Raw genomic sequence first — 24,829 nt, 5'->3', positions numbered from 1 at the left:
GCGATTGTCGTGCTTCAGGCAATCGCTGTCCATACGCGTCCGTATCACAACGTTGCGAGCAAAGTCTAGGCTACGTGCATCACGCACATTGACGTTATGTGCACCAATGCAAAGTGTGCGCTACGCGCTTTTCTGCTCTTTCTGCGGCCATGGTTGATCACGTTTTTAACGTTTTTACGTAACTTTTTCACATCTGTTTAGACGCAGCCAGTGAAAGCATGCCATCGTGTATTTTTCAAGGAGTTATGGGAAGTCCCGTGAAGTCATTTCATGGCCTGCAGTGACCAGCCCGGAGTGCTCTTGTACGTGCGATTATCTTGTTCGATGAGGCTGGTTCACTGCAAAAGGTGTCCTAACATTACCTCGAACGGCTTTCGAGACTTGACCTGACGTGCAGTGAACATTGGGTGTCCCTCACTTTCCCTCTGACTGTACGCTGACGTATGCCAGTGAATTAAGTCCATAACCACACTTATTTTTGGGGCAGTTTGAGCTTTGATAATTTTAAGTAAGTTTGAATGTTTATTTTTAAAGGTCGTCGGCATTTTCAATGTTTTGCCGTAGAAAATGTATTTCGAACGGCTTCAGCAATGGCCATAGGCACTGATGACTTTCATTATCTACCCAAATAACACTTTAAAAACCACCGGGCACGAAAATCCAGTGCACATCTTTCTCAGAATGGGTTGTGTTGCGTCGCTCGCCGTTGGTGCTCTGTATAACTTTGAGAACTAGGCCATAACGTAGAGCTCTGGTTTGGTAGGACATGTAGGTGCGCGTTCAAATGAAACATGCTTGCAACCCGAGTGCCAAAATTGCTTGATGCGCTGAAGGGTTCGGGAGGTGCTTCCTCAAAGCCGGATTGATAAACACATTCCTGTCGTGCTGGCGCGGCACAACGCGCAATGTGAAATTACCATCCCATCCCCGCTGCTCTCAAATGCGGGGATGGGATGTATTCCACAGATTTTAAGTATTCCACAAATTGTGCAGTCATGTGTACAGAGATTGGCAATGACAGAAAAGTATTTTTTGAATTTGCCTTATGTGTACATTTTTTATGTGTATATTTTGTATTTTTTTAATTCACTTTATATATATATTTTTATCTATGTACATATGTATATATATGTATGTATCTATGTACATATATATATATATATATATATATATATATATATATATAAAGAATCCTGTTCGGTCAACCATGTGGCAAGTCATTGGCTTGTCCTTACTTAAAACGATGCTTGACCGGGTCAGGAGCGACTAGTTCGGATAAGGGCACCATGATTCACTGTCTCCTCTGAACGTAGTAGTTTAAGTGTTTGAAGACAGCTTTTGTAGACAAAACGAAACATTGTCAGTGGTGGAGAAAATCAGTAATAGGCCTTCTTTTTACACATATAAAAGCAATAACCGCAGCACCTTGAATGCAGGATAGGAACAGGGCCATGTTTGTCACGTTTTGTTACAGCCTGAAACCATGGCAATGCATGAAAAATCAGCGAAAATGGGACGCTCTTCCCGCCAGCCTTTTGAAACGTTTTTACACTCGACCCGGGTGTATCTGAAGTGGCGAGAAGTCGCCCGCAGCGGTCATAACGCAACAGCCCCATGCCCTGTTTAATCCGCGTGCAAGGGAGGAGAGCAAACCACTCATGTGTAGCTTGGCCGTCGCCGCCCAAGGCTCGCTTGATCATGTGGGCCTTGCCGATCTTTGACCTGTCACTAACATTGAACATGATGACCATCACAGAACACGGGCAAGCCTTCAGCAATCCGGTGGCGCAGTAGCACAACCTTATGGGGAAGCATGTGCATTGTGTTGCCAGTATCACACGTCCGGCAGGTGTTTGTCACCCTTCACGCGCATGCCCAATACTTGTCAATACATGCTCAATACTTGTCTGTGGTGAGGCAGCAGTTCGTTAGACAGGTGGTAACGGAAAATGAGTGCTAAACTGTTTTTGAAATTGCAGGTAGGTTTGAAAGCTTTGTCACCTGTAATTCGATTGGCATAGCTAAGCGCGTACTATTAGGGTGAGGGCATTGCCAAAAGGTGTACTTCATCCCTGTCACGATTCTGTTGAATTCCGTTCTCATCTGCTCAGTTTCATGAAATGCCGCGATCGCAAGGCGCAATATATATATATATATATATATATATATATATATATATATATATATGCTTTTCGACCCAGCGTAGTCATTTATTGCAGGCAATCATCTTTTGACTGGACGATGAGGATCGTTACGCGCTGGGCAACACAAATTAAAATCCTTCATAGCAACCTCGTTTGCTCAATGAGTACTTTCCGTGGGATTGAGAATGGTGACAGGGTGGACTGTTTTATCGTGGCATGGAGCGGTAACACCTTTGGACCCCTTTTCATGGGCGGTAGGCAGTATGAAAGTTGAGGGAGTCGTAAGAAAACCACACCGGTTCTGGATGTAGCAGACGATGATTGCTGCACCGGAATTGATTTGCTCTACGCCAATAAGGAAATTTGTCAGAACGATGGAAAGGGACTCTGGGACTTCAGTCGTTCCCGCCAACGCAACGTCCATGGGCTACTTGTCTATGCTAAGACATGGGATCTCGTATCCCTCCCCCCCCCCCCCCCCAAGCATGTGGAAGGTTTCGCCCATAGCTGTTCCATACGCGTACAGATCAGCCAGGGCGCTTAATTTCCAGGACAAATGGCTTTGCGGCGTGCGGAAAGGGCGTGATTTGTTCGAATATGTCACAGACCACTAACGGGCGGGAGTGGTCCGCCATTAGCGTGTGATGCCTCATCCTGTATTTTTAACGACCTATCGACGCGGCGTGGCGTGCGGCCTGGGCCGTGGCTGACCCGGCCTCACGTGCCTCCCCTCCCCCTCCCCCTCCCCTCCAGCACGATCAACATGCTATCTTGTGACGTCACCGCACGTCACCGGCCCACTCGTGGACGTAATAGCGGAAGCAGACGGCGGGGATCACTTGTAGGAAAGTGATGTGGCGTGGACGATGGTTAAGACATACAAGTTCAGAGGTTTCGTCTCTGCGGCTGAAGCTGTTTGCTGGTCGGCCGTGCTCGGCCGCCTTGGGGCAGTCAGTGCCTGTGCTCTGCCTGTGCTCGGCTCGCCTCCGAGCGGTCTGTGCCGCTGCTCAGCCTGTGCTTGGCTCGCCTCCTGGCGGCCTGTGTTTGTGCTCTGCCTGTGCTCGGCTGGCCTCCGGGCGGTTGGTGCGTGCGCTCTGCCTCTACTCGGCTCACCTCCGGGTGGGGGACTGGTCGCGCCGTGTCCCCCGACCGTCCGTCTGACCGATGGCCGGCGCCACCGGCGACCTAGGCCGGCCGATGGCACTCCGCCGGCCGTCGGTGACCGATGGGAGGACGCCGACGGCGGGTTACTGGCCGGCGCGGCGGCGCGGCCGGCTGCTGGCCGATGGCCAAGGACGGGCGCCGCCGAGCTCCAGCGGCGTCCAGACCACGGTCTACCGGCGGCGGCGGCGGCGCGGCGCGGAGTGTCCGAGAGCGCTCGGGCACTCTTCACCGGCTTGCCCTTCCGCTCGAGCTGGCGTGGCGCGACCTGGTCGCAGCCAGCCGGCGCGCGCGGCTTACGCAGTAGCCCCTGGCCATAGCTGCGATCAGTAGCCACCTCACGTGTATGGCGGGCAAGGCGCCTTGCCACGCTAATGGTTAATCCAGCATTACCATCGTAGACTGGCTTGACTTGTGAAGCTTTGTGGAAGACGTCAGTAGGCATGTTGGACGAATATTCTATGAACTGCGTGTTTTTTTTGTTTTGTTTTGTTTTTTCGTCTGCTGTTGCATATTCCGATAAGCTCATCTGATCTGCCAACGGGCTGCGGTAGCGCGCCGGTCTGCTTGCCTGAGTTATCGCGGGCGTCGCTGAATAATTGTGTTGCTTTGTCATCTAATCATCTGCCCTGGCGCCCTGGACCGCTCGGCACATGCCATTTCCACGACAGCGTTCTTTTTGTACTGCTCGTCAGCGACGGAAGTGTGACGTTCGCAGCAGGATATCATTAGATAAGGAATTCGGGGTTAGACGCGTGTAATTAGGAAAGCAACAATGCAGGGCTCACATACCTTGCGTTTGTCGCATTCTTGTCAGGGCGTCCGGAAAAGACCCATCGATCTTTCTTGGCTGGGTGCCTGGTAAACAAAACGCTTGCATAAGCAGAGAAGGCGCCGTTTTTGAACAGTCATAAACCATGCTAGGCCGCGGGCTGTTCGCAAGGCTTTCCAGGCAGACGGGTTTGGAAGCTTTGTTTCGCCGACATGCCGAGCTGGGCGCCGTTGTGCTGCGGGGTCAACGAGTGCTATCAGCACCGGCCGGTTTATGGGGCGCGCCCCAGCTGCGCCGACGCCCGCGTCCGCCCAGCGCGCTCTTGCGTGGCGCCCGAGCCCGGTCAGAAGCTGCGCTCCGCCAGGCGGCGCAGCCCGGGTCAGGCGGAGCTCACGCCCCAGCTGCGCCGACGCCCGCGTCCGCCCAGCGCGCTCGCGTGGCGCCCGAGCCCGGTCAGAAGCTGCGCTCCGCCGGGCGGCGCAGCCCGGGTCAGGCGGTGTGACCCCGCCAGAAGGTCCCGATGTCACCGGGCCGCCACCCCACAGAACCGCGCGGTATGAGCGCGGCTCCTATCTCACCGTGGACGCGGCTCCCGCCTAACTGCGAGGGCGGCTCCTGTCTGGCTGTGAACGCGGCTGCTGTCGTACTGTAAGCGCGGCTCCGGTCTGACCGCGATGGCGGCTGCTGTCTGACCGAGAGATGGCGGCTCCGGCTCTGGCTCCCAGACAGGCGGCTCCGCTCTGACTGGGAGAGCGGCTCCGCTCTGACTGCCAGGGCGGCTCCCGTCTCATTGTGAGCGCGGCTCCGCTCTGACTGCGAAGGCAGCTCCGGTCTGACTGCGAGGGCAGCTCCGGTCTGACTGCGAGGGCAGCTCCGGTCTGACTGCGAGGGCAGCTCCTGTCTGACCGCGAGGGCAGCTCCGGTCTGACTGCGAGGGCAGCTCCGGTCTGATTGCGAGGGCAGCTCCGGTCTGACTGTGAGGGCAGCTCCGGTCTGACTGCGAGGGCAGCTCCGGTCTGACTGTGAGGGCAGCTCCGGTCTGACTGCGAGGGCAGCTCCGGTCTGACTGCGAGGGCAGCTCCTGTCTCACTGTGAGCGCGGTTCCCGTCTGACTGAGAACGCGGCTCTTACCGGGGGCGGAGGGAACAAGGCGATGTCCAGCTGGGCGCTGTTTCTGTTGGCGTGAAATGAAGCAAGCGGGCGGCTGTCCACACGCACAGTTTTTGTGGGTACTTGTGAGGTTAACAGCGGGCATGCGTATGGGGGAGTTCTTTTCTTGACTTTTGGAAACAAAAAATTATGAAATATGCATGCATCTATATATATATATATATATATATATTATATACTTAAAGAAATAATATTTATTAGAAATATTGCCGCGTGGAGTCGGCAAAGTGCTCGAAATGGTTGAACTCATTAAGTGATAAGGTCCATGAGAGAAGCAATGAAGAGTTTGGGGAAGTTATTTTGGGCAAGTTAAATAACGTAGGATCTTTATTTCGCCTCTTGCATAATGCCACGCATTACCGTACCGCGATAGCAGTATAAGACAAGCGGCGCCAGCTCTGGCGATTGCAACGAAGTCCCGTCTTCTTTTGTCTTCGAGCCCCTTCAGGATACGCTGCACTCGTAACAAGTTCGCTCGCGCACACGGTCGATGGCGGCATTGCGATGAGAACGTGCCGGCCGACGACTCTGGGTTATGGCCGCCCAGTCAGCCGGCGCCCGCTGGGAGTCCGGCCTGGTCTTCTGGCACGCCGGAGATAATAGTTTCCTCCGTGGAGTGGAGTGAATGCTTGAGCGGTAACAATTGCCGCCTTGTAAATACGATAACACCGTGCCTCGGTGTATTCTGGGTACGCGCGTTCTGTTGCGCCAGATTATAATTGAACATCACCTATGTGTGCCTTGGGCTGATTGGTTGGTTAAATTGCAATCTGTGTGTGACTTGAACTGGATGTCTGTGGTAGTGTCCCTCGAACGCGAGGCGGTGGCACCTGGGAACTGGTCGGCAGCGGCGCGCGGCGCGGTCGCGCGCCGCCGGATTGCGGCCGGCGCACGATGGTGTGCAGCCCGGTGAATTTAGAGGGATTTTGCCCGACCAGCAGGATTTGAGAATTTCTAGATTCTGAGAATTCTCTAGAGATTTTGCTGTGTCGGCGTGTCGTGACGGGCATTTTGAGCTTATGGACGCGCTGATTATGGGCAGTCTGGCCCATTTCATAGAGGCGTTTGGTGGTGTATGTCTTCATGAAGAGCGGCAACTGGCGGTTCGGCGCCCACCCGGTATTCACTTCGCCTTCGCGAAACGATGGCCGCGGGTCAAATGTCAGCCCTGTTCTGCGATCTGATCTCCCATGCTTTAGACACATGCCGACATTAATTTAAGCCAAGTTATGGGCAATGTATGACGTCACCGGATGTGGTCGAACAAAGTACGAGGATAGAAAGGGCTGACATAGTGCCTTTCAAAGAGGATCACAAAGGCTTTGCCCGTTCAGTTGACGCAGTAGGGCATCATTCAGATAGATCCCATAGTAACTAATCCGTTTTATGGTGAGGACGTACTGAATAGGCTGTCTTTGGAAATAATTGGTCCGAAATTTTTGATGGCTGACTGTATCACACCGCCGGAGATTACCCATATATTTCCGCGAATATCAGTGGTGCATACAGTCCACTGCTTTACCGTTCCACATTGTGCGGCGTTGGGGAGATAACATCAGCCGTAACCGGCCGGTCGGTGTCCCGGCTCACCCGTAAAGCCACAGCCATCGTCACCGCCATCACCGTCATCAGCACCAGTGGTGTGGGTCCCCAGTGTTCACCAGAAGCCATCGCCTCGCGCCGCAGGCCCAGACCCGACGGTCGCGGCCGGGCCGGCGGCGGCCCCCCGCGGGGTCGCGAGCGGCGTCAGCAGCGCTGATCGGCGGCGGCCGCGACGCTGCCCAGCACCGCGCATTGTGTGGCGGCCAGCACGGCGTCGGAGGCTGTGCTGATATCAGCGCGCCGCACGTCGCGCCGCGTCCGGCTCGGCCGGCGGCCGCTCGCCGTATGCGGCCGGAGCTCGCTCGGGGTGTGTCGTGTGTGGAAGAGCTCACGCCCAGAGACTGTGGTGTGAGGTGAAGCTTGTCCAAGACGTATCTTGCGGCTGAGCTCGCGCCCGGGGTGTCGGGTGTCTCCGCCATAGATATTACATCTTACTCATATATGCACAGAAGAGAGAGAGAGAAAGAGAGGGCAGAGAGAGGAGAGAGAGATAGAGAGAGGAGAGAGGAGAGGAGAGAGATGTGTGACTGAGAGAGAGAGAGAGATAGGAGTGAGAGGAGATGAGAGAGAGAGAGAGAGAGAGAGAGAGATGAGAGAGAGATGAGAGGAGAGAGAGAGATGAGAGAGAGAGAGAGACGAGAGTTCGACGACCGAGAGAGGGGAGAGAGAAGAGAGAGAGAGAGAGAGAGAGAGAGAAGGGAGAGAATATATTATATATATATATATATATATATATATATATATATATGTATATATGTATTGTATATATAATGTATGTACACGTGTTATGTGCATATATATATATATATATATATATATATATATATATATATATTCACACGCATGGATATTTATCCCATTCATCGGGTGGTCGTTGAGCTCACCCCGGATGTACCATGTACGGGTGCAGACCTGCCTTAGCCAGTAAGCTCACTGTTGGGTCACCGCACGCCGTCCAGCTGGCTCCGGAGCGGTATTGCGCCGGCGAGCCGGCCCCTGCTGCTGGTCATCGTCTGCCCGGCCCCATCCCGCTGCGCATGGCGGCCGCGCTCAATATGCGGCCAGTGTCCATCAGCGCAGCGGTGACCTGGCCAGCCCCAGGGGCCCGTATTGGCGAGGCCCGGATCAGCGCGACTCAATTGGAGGCGGGGAGAGCGCGAGAGTGGCGCCGCGGCTGGTGGGCGGCCCCGGACTCCCGTGGCTGTTCCTCGCCGCTGGCGGTGGGCGGCCCCGGACTCCCGTGACTTCTCACCGCCGCCGGCGGGAGGGCCCGGACTCCTGCGGCTGCCCCTCACCGCCGCCGGCGGGAGAGCCCGGACACTCGTGGCGTAGCACGGCAGCCGCTGGCGGCCCGGCCGTCCGGCCGCGGCTCGTTAGACGCGGCCGCCGGTGGCTGATGCACGGCTGCGGCGGACAAAAACCCTGACGCCTGTCCGGCGAACGGCGGCCACGCCGGACTCGGCCGGCCGGCCAAGTGCACCCTGACCCGGTCGCCCCCTGGCCTGGCGCGCCGACTGCACCCGATCGGCAGCCTGCCGTCGCCAGACGCCCGCGGGCGGCTGCGAGCGCTGGTGCTGGCGGACGAGGTCGGCGACGTCCGGCCTGCTGCCCGCGCGCCGCAGGCGGGTCCTGACGCTGCGCTGCGGCCGGCGGCAGGGTATTGCTGGCGTTCAGTTGCGGCCGGCGCGCTGTTAGACACGTTCTCGCTGAGACCGAATGACGTTTATGCGGCGTGAATGGCGACGAACGCTGACTTAAACGCAGGTGGACGTGCGGCTGGGGTAGTTGGACTCCAGAAGCAGTGGCATATACTGACGATGTAGGCCATTTAAGCTAGTGGAGATCTCATTGGTTAGCTTCTAAAGCGCAACCCAAGCGTTGTCGGCCCTGGACATATTGCGGCACTTCGGCCACATTCGTGGGGTCATCAGGCTGATGTAGCGCCGCCCTCGAGACCATGGCCGTGTTGTGCTGAGGGCCGGCGCTTGTGCCCCCCCCCCCCCCCCCCCCCCCGCCTTCTGCGCCGCTAGCCCACCCGGCCACGCCGAGTGGGCCAGCGGAGCGGGTCAGCACGAGTGGGCCAGCGGAGCGGCCGCCGGCTCCCGCGCCCGCGGCCGCGCCGTTGTTGGCCGCGTCCCCTGACGCCGGGCTCTGTTGCAGAAGATGGACGGCTCGTCCTGCATGGAGCTGGCGCTGGAGGGCGAGCGCCTCTGCAAGGCCGGCGACTGTCGCGCTGGCGTCGCCTTCTTCGAAGCGGCCATCCAGGTGAGGCCACCCGCCGGCGGCGGGCTGCCATTCGCTCGTCGGCGGACGCTTGTGACGTGTATGTGCCTGACAACGCGTGTTGCTGTCGTTCGATCAAAAGGTCGCTGTAACCGGATTTTAACGTGGCTCTGTGTATCGGTGCCCTTGTGTTTGACTTAGCTCAGATGGCATGTGTCGCATATTAGCGCCTCCAACATGCGGGCACCCGTCCAGGAGCGGGGACGGCGCTGGTCGAAGTCTGCAGTCCGTGCCGGCCGGCCTGCGGGGACAGCTGGGCTCAGGCTTCAGGATGTTGTTTTTTGTGACCATCTGTTCGGTGGGGACAAACACGTTATGGCGCGGCTAGATGATGGATTAGGTTTCCGGTGCCGGGATATGCTTGGCTCGCCACGCGCTCAGCCGCGGCTGCGTGGTCTGGGCGCCCAAATACGTCAGCAAGGAATCATGTATTCTATGCGCACGCTATGTGGTTTGACCTGCAAGAGCGGCAAGATGAGTATGCGTCTGGCTAGTCGTAGGCAGGCAGGAAGAGACACCTAGTGACCGGCCTTGTCCGTCCCGTACTCTGTCCTTCCCGTCGTTTCCTTTATCCTGTCCGCCTTCTGATGTGTCGTGCCTGCCTCCTGGTTTATCGTGCCGGCCGCCCTCCATGTCACCCTCCCCATCCTCTTTCCAGGCGGCCTCCTCTCCCTCCCCCCCCCCCCCCCCTCCCCCGTCGCGCCTGCCTCCTGTCGTCGCTGCCCGCCTCCTGAGCGGTCGTGCTCTCCTGCTATGTTTTGCCCATCTGATGTGTGTGTTACCCGCACCTTGCTCCATGGTGCCGGCCTGCTCGCTGCCATGCCCGTCACCTGCTGTGCCGTGGCCTCCCCTTCCGGCCAGACCGTGTCAGCCGGGCACGCCCCGCTCCGTCGCGCGGACTGACGATAGGGCGCGGGATCGCAGCGGCGCCGCCTCGTGAGTGGTGGCTCGAGCGGGGCGTCCGGCAGCTTCCGGCAATTAGCGGGCGTGCTTGGCATGCACGGGGGCGGCGGCCGGCCCCGCTGATTCTTGGCGAGGTCGGTCAGATGGCGGCGGTCGGCGGCAGTGGTGCCGGCCGGACGCTGCAGTGGAAGCACACGGAACGGTCGGCGCGGCAGCGGCCTGCGCCCGGAAGCCCCCTGGCTGAGACATGGGTCATGTTCTAGACGCCGCGAGGGCAAGGAATCCATGGTGGACACAGACATGAGCACGAGCACAGTCGTCTGATGTGGCGGTGGATCCCACGCGTGCTGTCTCGTGTACAAGAGTGGAGCAACGAAACAGACAAGATATTGATCGCTGGGAGACTGTGCGCTGCAGAAGGCATGCCGTTACCACTCGCTCTTTGTCTCCACGAAGCTGAGAAGTCCACAGAGCACTGAAAAAGAATTAAGTGAAATGCCAGGTTAAATTGCTTACTTTCACGGAAGTGCCTCGCTTTCCCGTTTCCTTTTTTGTGTCAGAAAATCCAGCATGTCTTTTCATGCTGACATTAGCACGACGTTACAGCTTAATATCGATTGCAAGCGACGTGTGCGAGATAAACAGAAGGTGTGTTGTCCACAAGTGTTTGAGCGGAACTTCACCGATCCCAAGAGTCCATACGCGTGTATCGGCACATTGTATAACTTGTCCGGACATTGCACCGGGTCAGGTCGGCTGCCGGTCGTCCCGGCTGACCGGGAGGGCGTCCGTGGGCGCGCAGCGTGCGGCCAGCTGTTCCGTTTGCCCCGGGACGGAAGCTGCACACTGCCTGTCTCTCGGGGCTATCGCCGCGCACGGTCAAATGACGTGTAGCATAAGCACGAAAAGCTACGCCGTGGAAAGAAAAACTGCTGAATATAAAACAATCAAGCCTTTTTAGCCAATTTGCCCAACACTGATATCCTTTCCATGCAAGCATGTGGAACGTGCTCTGCATAATTTGCCGCGTGTTTTGCATAATTTGAAACATAATAGACTCCTTTTGGCCGCTAATGGACGTTTTGTGTCGTTGCGCAACTGATATGCATAACCGACTATAGTTATCAAATGGCAAATGGGTGACTGATGCAGTGATCTGCTTATACTGACTGTTGTCATTGTAGTGCCTACCGTTATGGTACAGATTGATGTCCATGGAAAAGAGGTTGTATGGCTGACAACCGTGACATCATGTTATAATGACTTCTATATTCGGCAGTGGACAATCATTAGGGAACCGCGTATAGTGGTACTGATGTTGGCCTCTCCTCCGATTTGTCCTCCCCAGTTCTGTGGCCATCATCATTATGATGTTGATGTTGGCCATCATCATCAGCGGAGTCGTTAAAGCTTCCGTTGACACAGCCACCCTATCAGGATATTGCAGGCCGTTCTTCCAGTTACAATGCACATCCCTGACCGTGGCAGGGCAATGATCCTTCATTTGCGCGGATACGCGGCGGTTTGTTTTTGTCGTGGGCGTCCGCACGGGTATCATCCGGGCTTTATGTTGTTTTTCTCGCGAAATCAGCGAGCCCGACTGAGCCTGACGGCGCGCATAATGGTGGATCCGCCAGCTGTCGTGTTCTTGTCGAGCCCTGGCCGCCGCTTGTGTAAAGCTGCGGGCGGCGCCGGGTCCTCCGAGCGGCTTCATCGGCCCGCACTGTGGCGGGGACGCCGCGGGCGGCGGCAGCTGCCGACAGCGGCGGGTCTGTGTTCGTCGCGGACTGGTCGCCGCGGGATGACAACTGTGATGGGCCGCGGCGGTGTCGCCGCCCAACCTGTCTGGGCACAGCGCCAGCATGCTGGAGACGTGGCTCTGCGTCCGGATCCGGACCCTTCCCCGAGCGGTGGATATGCGGCGGTTCTGCCGTCGTCCAACCAGTCCCCGCTCAGGTGAGACTGGCACTGGTGGCAGCCGTCCCCGTTGCGGTAATCAACGGAGCACTAGCGGCGTGGCTGTCCGATCCGTCGCTGGGCGGCGGCTCAGGTGCCAACACCGCAGCGGCGTCGCCGTCCGATCCGTCGCCGTCCGATCCGTCGCCCTCAGGTGGCAACATCGCAGCGGCGTCGCCGTGCGATCCGTCGCTGGGCGGCAGCTCAGGTGACAACTTCGCAGCAGCCTCGCCGTCCGATCCGTCGCCGTCAGCTGACAACATCGCAGCGGCGTCGCCGTCCGATCCGTCGCCGGGCGGCGGCTCAGGTGACCACATCACAGCGACGTCGCCGCGCAATCCGACTCCCGCCGCTTGGGAACCGGTCGAGCACTTGTCGCCGGTGCTCACCGACCCTCCGCACGGGTATTGATTCAGCTGACGCCGCGACCGGCCGGCCGGCGGTTGTTGGCCCCGGGGCGCTGCAACGCCAGAGCCAGCGGCGGCCTGGGTCGGGGTGGGATCGCTCGTCGCCGCCCCCCCCCCCCCTCCGCTCGCAGACGGCTGAGTGAGGGGTGGAGACCCGCTGGCTCCGCCTGCCGAACGGCTGAGGTGCCGGCGGCGCCTCAGCCGTCGTCCCGTCCGCCGCGGGATGTGAACTCTGTCGGGATTTTCTGCCTGAGCTCGGCTGAGAGCTCCAGCGAGCCGTAAAATATGCAGAGGCAATACCGTGCTTTGTGGCGGGCCGTTGTACAAACTAGGTAGAACGCAGCCCCGGGGAAAATCTGATCTGCATTCAGTTCGCTCTCGTTTTATTCTTCAACAGCGACCGACTCTATCCCTGGCCTGCCCAAGTTAACGCGCTCCAGCGATCTTCAGTTGAACGCGAGTGATTGGTAGTTCTTGTCTGTTCCGGCCCCGCGATCTGGAAGATGGGACGTCGGCCGGGTGCGACAGTCGTGAATCGGAGCCTCGGACGACGAATCAGACGGCATTTCTCACCAGTCGCCCCTCGTTTGAGCGCGGACGAGCTGGCTGCAGACGGCGGGAAGCGCCGACGTAGCCGTCATCCATTTGCAGGCCGGTTCGGTGAATGCGTAATGTAGTGCACTGCCCTGCTGCGGCTGGCGCGGGATCAGTCGCGGCCCGCAGTGTGACGTTTCCAAGCCCCAGCTATAGCGCGCGACCGGACAAAACCTACTCGTATCACTTGCCTTCAGGCACGCATGTCTTCGTGTGAAAACTTGCGCAAATATCAGTATTGCCTTTCTCCGTAAGGCAAATCTCTGAAGCACAAATTCTTGGACGCGAATATTCGTATCCTTAAAATTTCGCTCCGCTAATCTGTGTAGCCGAAAAACTTGGTTACGCAATTTTTGTATGGCGTCTTTTCGTACTGCATTTTTAACACTGGCTATCTCCACATCACATTTTTTCCTCGCACGCAGTTCCTATGCAATGCGTGGTTTTGAGAGTAGACGACGCCGCGATGAATAACGAAAGCGTCATTGTTTAAACTGGAAGTGGCATGTCGGCCAAACGAGTTTTGTGTTCTGGGACAGGTGGGGATGTTCCTGATGCGGCAAGAGTACGACCTTCTGGCAAGATACCACGGGAGCGTGTCAATCTATGGGTATCTCCCCGAAGGGGGTAGCCCGACCGGCAACGTGTCTGAACGCGGCCAGTATGACCGAGATCATGAGCCGCCGAAGTTATGACCTGCTGGCAAGGTACTACAGAAGCCTGCCTATCTTTTGCCTTGCCTTGCCCTGCCTTCCTATCTCCCCGAAAGCGGTAGCCTGGAGTGACCTGGCCGGCAATGTGTCGGAGCGTGGCCAGTGTGACCGAGGCCGTGAGCCGCCAGAGGTATTACTGCTGGGAGCACTGCCTTGCCGGTTGCATGGATATACGGTGGATATGTGTTCGGGCGGAATCCGACAGCAGCACATTGCGCCGGTGAAACTTCCCGGCTGCTGAACAAGCCCAGAGAGCCGTGCTGGACGCGCAAAACAATCCCAAATGCGGCCAATTTAGGGGCGATCGATGATTGTTGCGGGTTAATCAAACGGGCGGTGTAAGTCAGGGTCAGCTGGGAGGCCGCGGCCAACTACCAGCCGAAGTGCCGTGTTCGCCGGGTACGGGCTGGCGATTGTGGGGCGGGGGCAGGGCGCAACAGGAGTGTAGGATGAATCGAACCATCTTTCACACGGGCGTGCCGCCAGTTCACAATGCCGTTCTACACGGACATTGTAAGCTTCATTGCAGAAACAAACGCAAGGCTGTTGATTCTGTTGTTCGAGCACTGTCCAAAACAAAAGTTTTGATCTGCTGTTTACTTATCCGCATGCCCTTTTCTCTTGGCCCGTTTTTTCATTCCGTCATAATCCTCCCGCCTTACATATGATAGGCATTCTATAATATCAGCGTGTATGGTATGTTCTCTCTCCACATATGATCCTGCGTGGCCGAGGCATGGATTTACTCATGTGAGGGTCTCGAAGGCTCTCCTCTGATGTATGCGAGGTTCTGCATTACGAAGATGTGTCTCCACGAACTTTGCCTTCACAAAGATTTGCGCACGAAAAAAGAATGTTTTAAAATGATGTGGAGTACGAAGATTTTCATCTTGCGTTTTTCATGCGATGGAAGGTTTTACGAACCTGGGTCCTTGAACTTCGATAGGACAGGTATGTGGGATATTGCAAAGATGCCACACATCTCACAGCATGACGCAGTGCAATACAGGCAAGGTAATAACCAAAGTCCATAGCGGGTATGCAATTACAGGATCTTGCTTTCAGTTCACGTTGAGCTAGTGAATGGCGCAACGGACAAATGACACGATTCGCTGTATGTGATTATGTCCAGCGTCTTCGCCTGGCATAGCTGGGCGGGATGGCAGGGCAGGCAGGCAGACGGGCTCACCAGTCGGTGGGCAGCAGGAGCTGGATCCTCACGATCTGGTGCCCTGCCGACGCTGAGTGTCTCACGGCCCGCCCGACGGCCGACGCCGTGCCGTGGTGGTGTTCCCGTGAGTGTGCAGCGTGGAGCGCCCTCCACTGTCGTCGCCAACACCACGGAGCAGGGTGGTGATTGGGTGAGCCAGGGGGCGGGCGATGTGCGACAGTCATTTGCTACGCGATGTGGACGCGCCGCCGCGTCGAATATCATCCACCAAGACGGCGTGCCTGACCGATGGCGCTTGCATGTCCCGCACGATAACGCCGCCGGCGAATGGCTTCATCTGCAGCCTGTCGTCTTGTCGGCGATCGCTGCCGTTCTGGCCTCTGCTCGGAAGGCGGCCGTTCGGCGCCGGGACGGGCGGTGCTACCGCCCATGCGGAGGCGGGCGGACGTGTACTGACCGTGCGTGGTGGCCCCGCAGGCCGGCACTGATGACCTGAAGACACTGACGGCCATCTACAGCCAGCTGGGCAACGCCTACTTCTACCTGGGCGAGTACATCAAGGCGATGCAGTACCACAAGCACGACCTTACGCTTGCCAGGTACGATCCCGGTCCCGCGCGCCCGGTCTGCCGTTTGTGTGGGGCTTGTATCTGTCCTTGTGGCGAGCCCACACCACAAACAGGCAGGGCGCCTGCAACGTCCTTGTCATTGTGGCGCATCATAATGTACCGTTTTTCTTGGGCGTGTCCTTGTCATTGTAACGCGCCGCCACAAAAGGCAGAACTAAGCATTTGTATTATCGGGTGTTCTAGCGCATTGTTGTTCTCAAGGCTTCTGTTCTGGTGAACCTCCGCCATTAAAAGATTGAACTTTGTCAGTTAAATCAGTTTGCTCTACAACATCAACTACAATTCACCAAAGGACCTTTGAAGTCCTAATTCTTTTTAACTCTTGCATTTCATGCTGTTCATTGCATGTGATTGGAATATTTGCCATCGTCCTGTGGTTATGCGTGAACCTCTTCCGGCTACCCGAATAAAATACTCGATATGGGATTGGACCGAAACCGAATTTTAGCTGCGATCATATAAAGCATAAAGCGGATGCGAGTTGTGAACAAGGCCATCTTGTAGAAGCCAGATCAGTACTAAAGTATTGAAATTTCATCCACCTAAAAATAGGCAAAGGCGAGACGTGGACGAGGATTTCTGTGCGCTGAGCACTGCTTGTTACCAAAAGAGTCCCGTGGTTTGCCTGCGAAGATCCGTAATATTGGTAAGCGTCCTTAGCGACGCATTTTCACTTCGGCATTGGGTCCACGACGATTCCCTGGAGCGCCATCGAGGCGCCGGCTCTGAGGCCGCTGCATATCGAGTGATTCAAATGAGGTTGGCCGCGCCCGAACTGGGGCCGCGTGCTGGGGCGCGTTGGCGGCGCCCTTCCGGCCGGCCGCCACGTGCCGCGCGAGCCGCCGCGGCCACCACGCGCCCGCCCTCCAATATAGTTGTGTGCCGATTATCGGCGGGCGGCAGTTATTGGCGAGTCGTGCCGCTGAGGGCCGGCCGGCCATTGCGGACGTGATCCGCCGAGCGACGGGCGGCAGGTGGGCGCGTCGCGAGCCGCGCCCCGCCCCGCCCCGCCCCGCCCCGCCCCCGCCCCGCCTCCGTCCTGCTCGCAACCGGAAACGGTCCAGCGGGCGTGCGCCGGCCGCCACTGACAGGCAGCCGAGCTCGCCGGTCGCCGGCAGACTTCCGCGTCTTGGTGACTTGCTGATTGTATTCAAGTCGGCCATCCGTTCTCGATTGTAGCTCTCTTTCTGTAAGCTGAGCGGTAATTGCACCCGTGTTTAAGAAATAGTTCAGTTTCCGTCCCCCGACAGAAGAGAAAATCGCTTCCTCCCCCCCCCCCCCTTCCGCCCCACCAGAGGCATCTGCATGTTCGTCGTCAGGAACATATATTATTACATTGTTTATATGGGGACCATCGTCATCTGAAGGGATGAAAATTCACTTCGCTTTTAAGTTACTCTGATGATTAAGTGCAGGTTCCAAACGCACCGTAACCATTCGCCATTCATCCGGGGGTCAAAATTCGCCGAACATTTGCCGCTGTGTCTATTTACGTCAGGCTTGCAAGCCACCACCGCTCGGGCTGAACTTGTGATTGGCGTAGCAAAGTGCTTTACAGGGGACTCAAGTGGCCCAAGAAGTTTAGAAGGCAGCTTATTTTGATCATTCTCAACGTCAACAGCAGCTCATCAATGGCGTTCGGTTGGGAACATGGCGACAGTTAGCTCATGGCCCACGGAAGTATCTCTCTGGTGTGTGCTTGGAAACGCCCACGACGAGCTGCCGTGATGTGGTCCATTTGAATGAAACCCGGTTGAGACATTTATATTTTCCTGGCTGGGCGCGGGGTCGGCAACAGACGGCTGAGACGGTCTCTCCCAGCCTGTTCTACCCGGTTAAAGTCGTCGAGCAGAAGCTGCTGATCGCAAAAACTGGCTTAGGGTGGTAAAAACTCAACTGATGTATGATGTCGCTGAACCACTTGAGCAAAAACCAGAGGAGTAAAACATTTTCTTTTATAAGCACAAGTCAGGGATGTGCAGTGTAGGAGGAGAGAGCAATTGTTAAACAAAGCGACAAGGGAAAATGGCAAAATGTTTTCGCCGGGTGTATCTGTGTAGTTTTCCGCTCCGAGCGGTCAGTTTGCGAACGCTGATCCAAGAGTTGCCAGTTCCATATTTAGGCTGTGACGGAGGAATATCCTCTGCAAACCATCTCTTAGACTGTAGCGTTCGCGCGTGCCGGGCGTGCGCAGCGAGTGTTCGGAAGCCGCAGCGGTCGACCGGGCCGCCGCCATCCGCGATGGCCCGTTTGCACCTGACCGGTAGCTGCTCGGCGGCGGCGCCCTCCGCGCGCGCGACGGCGGCGGGCGGCCGCGGCCTCCGAGGCCACCCGTCGGGTTGACACAGCGGCTCGGCGCTGGGGGACGCTGATGGCGCCGGGCCGGCTCGCGGTGCTCGATCCGTAAATGACGCAGGAAGCGAGCAGGTCGGGTCGTGGGCTGTCGGCATGGGGTCGTCGTTGTTGGGGCTTTACGACGCACTCCGCTGTTGAGGCTATGTGGCGTCGCCTGTCTTTCACCCTGACGGGAAGGGCGGATACCGCGGGGTTAAAACCCCGTACCTCGTTTCCCAGATGTGTAGCTTAACCCCTGTATTATCGTCAGCCCGCCGGCATGAGGTGTGGCCCGTTGCACTGTTACGTGGTGCGGCACGGCAGACCAAAATAAACATGGTGCCCGGCTCCTCTCGCTTCCGTAAATACATCTGTCCGTATAAATGACCAATGGACAGCCCCGCCGACACCCAAGTTGGCCGATGCCGTGCCAGTCCGGGCCGAGATTAGCCCGGTGCCGCCAGCGGTCGAAGGGCCGGCTTCTTGTGGCCGGGCCCCACCTGTCCGCGTGCGGACGAGCGACCCCGCCGGCCGGGCCGCGGCCGCCCGGCACGCGAGCTCCTTCACGCCGGTCGGCGGGCGGGCGCTCCGCTGCCGCCGGCCGCCGCCGGGGCCAGCGGGGCGGCCGGTGCGCCACCGGTGTGGAGGCGCCGGCTGCGGTTCGGCGCTGTCCGTTGCGGTGGTGGGAGTGGACGGGGCCGTGGTATCTGGCGTCCGCCGCCACCAGGAGCGTGGAACTGCTGGCATCAGATGCCGTCAGCGTGGTAGCCACTGGTACCAGCCGCCACCAGTGCACTGGCCGGCGCTGTCGCATTCCGTGGATGTCACTTACCCTCAGGGAAACCTCAGGAACCTTCTGGGATCTGGGGGCCTGAGCGTGCTCGGAGTCGCCCGTGCTACGCACCTTCTCCTCGCGGTGTCTGGTCTCGTATTCCGTCTTGTCCCGCCCGCCGAGCTTGTGCGGGCTGATCGGGACGGTGTAGGTCGCCATTTCTGCGCGTGTGTTTGGTCCGGCGGTGCCGTTTAATTTGTCGCTGTCTGTCCGATAGCAGCGCTGCAACGAAGTTCATGATTTGGTACCACCGCTAATGCATGCCTTCATACACCCCGCTTTTGATACTGCCTTTTCTTGTCACGTTTGTATGCCAGTGTGAACATGCAAAATGTGATTTTTGCCAGCCCGTCTGAGTTAGTTTGGGTGACGAGGGAAGGGAGCAAGTAGAAGCCTGCCCTGTGAAATGTCCAACGACGTCCTACCAGTAGTCACAGTGTTTTATACGGTCCACGCCATTGGTGTAGTGCGGGACAGCCGTCCACCTCAGGCGGCTGCACGGTGTTATGCGGGCCAGCCTCCGCGCACAGGCGGCGCGACTCTGGCTCGGCGTGTTTATTGTCTGTTTCTTGGCAACAGTGCATCTGCTGCCGTCATGGGAACAGCCATGCCTGCTATCTCGTAGACGTACACCCGCGTTTTCGTGTCCTGGTGTGCGATGCGTATAGGCCGTGGACGAGTGCACGTAACTGGATAAGAGACGTTTGGCAGACAAAACAGCGCACGCTGGATCGTGTTTTGTGCTTTCCCGAATGCGGGAGTCTTTTTTAAGTGCGCTGCTGCTTCTTGCACGCAGGTCGCAATAGCCGCATTCACGAGCCGCGTGCTAAAGCTGGGCAGCATTGCGAGCCAATTACTTGACCTGATGATATTTGGGTGTATCACGTGCCTCCGATTTCGTTCCAAGGTTACCCTGCCAGACCAACTGTGTGCCTAAAAAAGGGTCGCGTTCAAGAGGACGGTATTTGACGCATTTATTGCTTAAGTAGGTGTAGTTAAAAGTAGGGGAACTGGTCTTCCCTCCAGGAACGGATGGATTTGTTGCGCAACTCTTTCAGTCGCTATTTTTGCCCCTGCGATGTGATTTTAGTGTGGTGATATTTCGTTGGTAAGAGTCCATAACGTCTCCCCCATCCTGTGGCTGGAAGTGGCCAAGTTCAGACGCCGCCCACTGCTATGTAGGCAGCTAGACGCTGTTGCTCCATGCCATGGTGTTCTGTGTTCGCGATGTGAGGCGGTTATAGGGTGTTCATGGAATGACTGAGTGGCAGATGTGTTGGCCGTCGCGGCGTCATGACCGTATATCCCGATGGCTTCAGCTGTGGGGCGGCTCAGCTGTGCTCCGAGGCCCGGCGGTGGCCGGCACCAGACCCTGGCTGGTGGCTGCTGATGGCTTCAGCTGTGGGGCGGCTCAGCTGTGCTCCGAGGCCCGACGGTGGCCGGCACCAGACCCTGGCTGGTGGCTGCTGATGGCTTCAGCTGTGGGGCGGCTCAGCCGTGCTCCGAGGCCCGGCGGTGGCCGGCACCAAACCCTGGCTGGTGGCTGCTGATGGCCCTCCAGCCTGGGGCTGACAATGTTCGCTCGTTTTGTTGGCATATCTGGATCACGCTGGATTCAATGGATGACTTGTTTTTCCCATCTGCGCACGCTCTTCATGTCACTCGAGAGAGGTTGCGAAATAGAAGAAAAATTGACATTGAACCTCCGTTTTCCGGCATTATGAGTCGGGGTGGGATAATAATCGCCAGGAGGTACCGGTCAACTGTCGTTATCGAACAAGCATTGACTATGTTGGGAAACCTGGACATGTCGAAGCTGTGCTCATGGTCACCGAGTGGTCACTTCACCGCCGTGTCTCGCCTTGAACTAAATTGTGAAGTGGTGCAGTTGTGCTGCAGAATTAAGCCGCTGGCTTGCAATTTATCTCGATGGCAATACACTTAGCCATGAGTACAGTAAGGAAACCGTCGAGGTCTTTATCGTACCTAATGGTTGTTTGATAGAGTCTAATGGCAGTACCACGTGTTAAACTGAAGGTCGATCATAGTCAACACAAAAATTCCCACCCCATAAAGCAGTGCTACTTTCGGACTCAATGCAGCCAACAGACCTTTGTTCTGTCTCTGTATGTTATGCGACGGCCTGTGCATAATTGCTCGCGTAACCGGAACAGACAGCAGTAATTGCTCGCGTAACCAGAACAGACAGCAGGGCCGTGATAAGCTTCCCCTCATCAGGCCATATCCCCGGCGCGGGCTCGGCGTCTGGCCCGGGATGAAATCGCTTAATTCCACCGCGTATGTTTCTGATTGCATCGCGACAGCAGACGCAAGGCTGCGTCGATGGCGTCCGTGGCACTACCAACACATCAAGTGGCTGTCTCGGGCGCTTTTGGCTTGGTGGTCACCTTAAGATCACCGTTTGTAACATCCAAGCGCTTTCAGAAACGAGTAGGTGTCCCATTCTGTGGCTCGCCGCCGTCTTTTAATGCGCGCTCTTGGTATAATGTCGCGCAGCGGTCGACGTGTTCACTGGAAAAGACGCGTGTAAACGAATGGATGTCCAACGTGCGCTATTTGGTTTGATTCAACGGTTCGCTCGCAATAGGATGTCTTCAGTAGGTGCGTAGAAGTGGAAATGTAGATAATTATCGGTTAAAACGTACAGCGTACATGATGGAGTAGTGCTGGTTATTTTCATGTATGTTTACTCTGTCTAACGGTGTGGTGATCAGTAAATACTATGTTGGGATGCGCTTGCGTTAAATAGCGTGAAATAAGCCAGGTTTCATAGGTGCGTGCATGGTGGTGTGAGGCTGGTCATGCTTTCACTCTGGCTGACTTTGTGCTGCGACCTTCCAGGTTACGACGATGACTGTTTTGGGGATACGCGAATACTATTCGCTGCGTTTAGCACTCCCCACACGCGCAACAATTTCCTGTTATAGCACTTGATTTCGATTCGTGCAGGCGGCTGACTCCAAATGAATTCAACGGTCTGAGCGACGTCGTTCGGATCCCATTGTGACTCGCGTCGGCATGTAAATGCCAGCTCGGAGAATGGCTTCGCTGCGCTTGACGATGGCTATCCAAATATTAAAGCCACCGATTCGCGGTCCGAGCCTGAAATAGAGGACCGCTGCGCTGCAGACCCGGTTCGCGCGAGAACAGCCGTACGGCACGACCCCCACGGTCAGAGTCGGCGGCGGCGCGCTGCCCGCCACCGCGGCGCCGTGTCGTGCCAGCGCCGGCGGCGGCGACGCCTGACCGCGCGGCCGCCGCCTGGCGTGACCTGAATGCGGCGGTTTCCGCGCGGCCCGGCCGCGGTGAGAGCGGTGTTTGCCCGGCGGCGGCGTCGCTCCCGCTCCCGGCCGCCGGCAGCAGCGGCGCCGACACGATCAATGGCTGTCCCGGCCAGCGGCGGCGCCGGCCGGCACCGCGCCGCCCCAGCTGAACGCGTACGACCGGAACGGCCGGCTGCGGCGCCCGCAGCCTCGCAGCGAAACTCGCGCCGGGTTGGCCTCGCTCGCCCGGAATGACATCGGCCACGGGCACCTGGGAAAAGAGCTCACGAGGCGGGCCGGAACCAGTGGGCGGAACGGACTGGGTGGCCGTTACCCGGCCGACGGTGTGTGCTCAAAGAGTATTCGCGAACAGTATTCGCCCAACGTACATGGGAAAAAGCCTTATCTGGGAAAGGGTTCCGCCGCACGGCGGGTGAATGGTCTCTTTGAACAAAAACTCTATTGCTGCTGAACTTAGCGACTGAGGGAGATGACTTCCTTCAGACTGAATTCACCGGAAATGAACTGTTAAGTCTCCGAGGAAATCCTCTTTTGGATCGGATGCCGACACGGGGAAACTATGGCCAAAACTTTAATTCTACCAGGAAACGTGCCTCGACTTAAATTGTACGAGGAAGCTTATCTCGTGTAGAAACCGCAGAACGCCGAGAAGAATGAAAGTATTTAACAGACCTCGCGAACTTCGTCTGATTCTCAAATGCTCGCCGCTACCGCGATCCGGTCGTTAGTTACTGATGGCGATCATGGCCGGCAATGCTCGGGAACTACTTGGGACGTGCTGGACATATCAGCGGCGATCACACACGACCCGGCGGCGGTGGCACGCGCCGTCCCTCCCGACCTCGACCCGCCCACCTGTCGGGTGGGCCGGCGATGCCCGCTCCCCAGCCGAGGGGAGGGGAAGGCGTGCGCCGCCCGGCGGACGCGGCTGGCGTCGGCCGGGAAGTGGCTCGCTTGTGTAAGCACGCCGTGCCGCCGGGCGCCGTCGAAAGGTTACGGCCGGCTGTGCCGACGCTGGGCGTCGACCGCCACAAGCGGGGCGCCGAGTGGGCCGCCGCGGAGGCCGCGTGAGAGTGCGCCGCGGTTCCGGGGGAGGAGGTGGCTGCTCGAACAGCGCGCCTCCAACCGTCCTGCCAGTGGCCGACAAGTGCTGTGGGGCATTGTGTTTCGGTGGGTCGCACGGCCAGTGCTGGCTCGTGTTGGGGCGGATCACACGGTCTGATGGCTCGTGTGGGGGCCGATGACACGACCCGCGCTGGATCGTCTTCCGGTGGGGCACACGGCCTGTGATGACTCGGGTCTGTGTTGATCTCACGTCCTTTAATGGCTCGCTTTTCACTGGACCATTGTGTCGCCCGGAGGACATATGGACGTTTCTGTTGTGCTCGCCTTGTCCCACCGCAGTGAGAGGGTAACAACGCAGCTGGAGGTACAGCCGCGAGGTGGCGGATGGGTGGGACGCGTCCTGTTCGTGACATTGCGTGATGAGGACATCAGACCATCTATTGCACGCGTTGGGTGCAGATATTGCCCAGCAATCCATCACCAGCGATTGCTCCCGGGACGCCACGCAGATGGTCACGTCTGTTATCCGAATGGTGTCTTTCCATGCGCCGGCGCCGTATCATAATGCCATGACCGGCACCGTCTTTCCATGCACCGGCGACGTACCGTGACGCCATGACCGGCACTGTCTTTCCATGCACCGGCACCGTACCATGACGCCTGGCTTGGAATATAGCGTGCTCCCTGGCGGTCGCCACGTCTGGCGGAAACAACGGACGCTGGCACGTGTCATAGTGGTCCGGTGTTTTTAGGTAAGGCGGCGGTAAGAGCCTTGTTCCACACGGAAAATGATGGAGAGACGGGAGGATGGAGAGATATGTTCCACACGGGAGGATGGAGAGATAGATGCGTTGATATTTCGGCAACATGCCTTTATCGAAACGAATATCAGAAGTCAATTCAGAACTGCCTGTCGATCCCACTCGCCTTTCATATTTGTTTTTGGAAACGGATACAGTTTGTAGAGGTCACCAACGTCGAGGGGATTGAACTGGGAGCAATTGCCAGCCGTTACTACGATGCAGTGCATATCTAACCAAGAAATCGTTTGCACTTTTGAATAAAGTGTGATACGTGATGCGCGTTTACTTATATTCGTTTGCATGTGCATGTATTTTTCGTGTGTTCTAATGTTTAGTTATATGTGCACTGCATCCGAGCAATGGCGGATAATTGTTCCTTGTTGATTTTCCTTGAGTGTTGGTGATGTTTAAAAGCTGTGGCCCGCTCTTTCCAACAAATAAAAAGACGAAGAATCGAGTAGAATCGACAGACTATTTTCAACTTGCTACTGATACTCGTTTCCTTAAAGGCATAATGCCGAAATATCAACTGATCTGTCTCTTCATTCTTACGTGTTTTGCTCTACGAGGAGTAACCGATATGCATAATATTCCTTATGTGGATTTTGGTTGCAGTTGTGGCGTTGCTTTGCAAAAACGGTCTGGCCTGTCGCGTGCCACCAATATACCATAGCACACAGCTCTCGAATGCTGTGACGCGCATTTGGCTGAAAGCCAAAACCAGCCGGTCATTGTCGGGGCCCATTAACGTCTGACAATGGTGGGAAGACGAACTACGAAGTGTGTACTCGCAAACGGGAGATGGCGATTATCCGAAACCAATATTCCATCCGCAATGCTGACACCTTGTCTCAACCACACCGCAAAACCGCGTGCTGTGTCCACATCCCGTACAGTTTAAGCATACGCTAAAATGGTTTTGGCTGCGCAAAAGAGGTTTGTACGCTAGCTTCGCGTTCTACGTCGGTCTCGCAGTTGGTAGTGG

General features: G+C 57.0%; 1 protein-coding gene across 5 annotated transcripts in view; it reads left to right on the top strand.

The window, feature by feature from the left end:
- Nucleotides 1–24,829, top strand: part of pins (G-protein-signaling modulator pins) — a 46,736-nt gene that overhangs the window by 6,735 nt on the left and 15,172 nt on the right. For all 5 annotated transcript variants that reach the window (XM_037223951.1, XM_037223950.1, XM_037223953.1 and 2 more), the window contains 2 exons: nt 9,010–9,114; nt 15,354–15,475. In XM_037223951.1, the coding sequence (XP_037079846.1) occupies nt 9,010–9,114; nt 15,354–15,475 (227 nt within the window). The remainder of the gene's footprint in view (nt 1–9,009; nt 9,115–15,353; nt 15,476–24,829) is intronic.

This window comes from Pollicipes pollicipes, unplaced genomic scaffold (assembly GCF_011947565.3).
Source record: "Pollicipes pollicipes isolate AB1234 unplaced genomic scaffold, Ppol_2.1 Scaffold_4881;HRSCAF=5763_pilon_pilon_pilon, whole genome shotgun sequence".
Classification (NCBI taxonomy): domain Eukaryota; kingdom Metazoa; phylum Arthropoda; class Thecostraca; order Pollicipedomorpha; family Pollicipedidae; genus Pollicipes; species Pollicipes pollicipes.
Note: the sequence above shows the minus strand (reverse complement) of the source record. Positions and strands in the feature narration are given on the sequence as shown.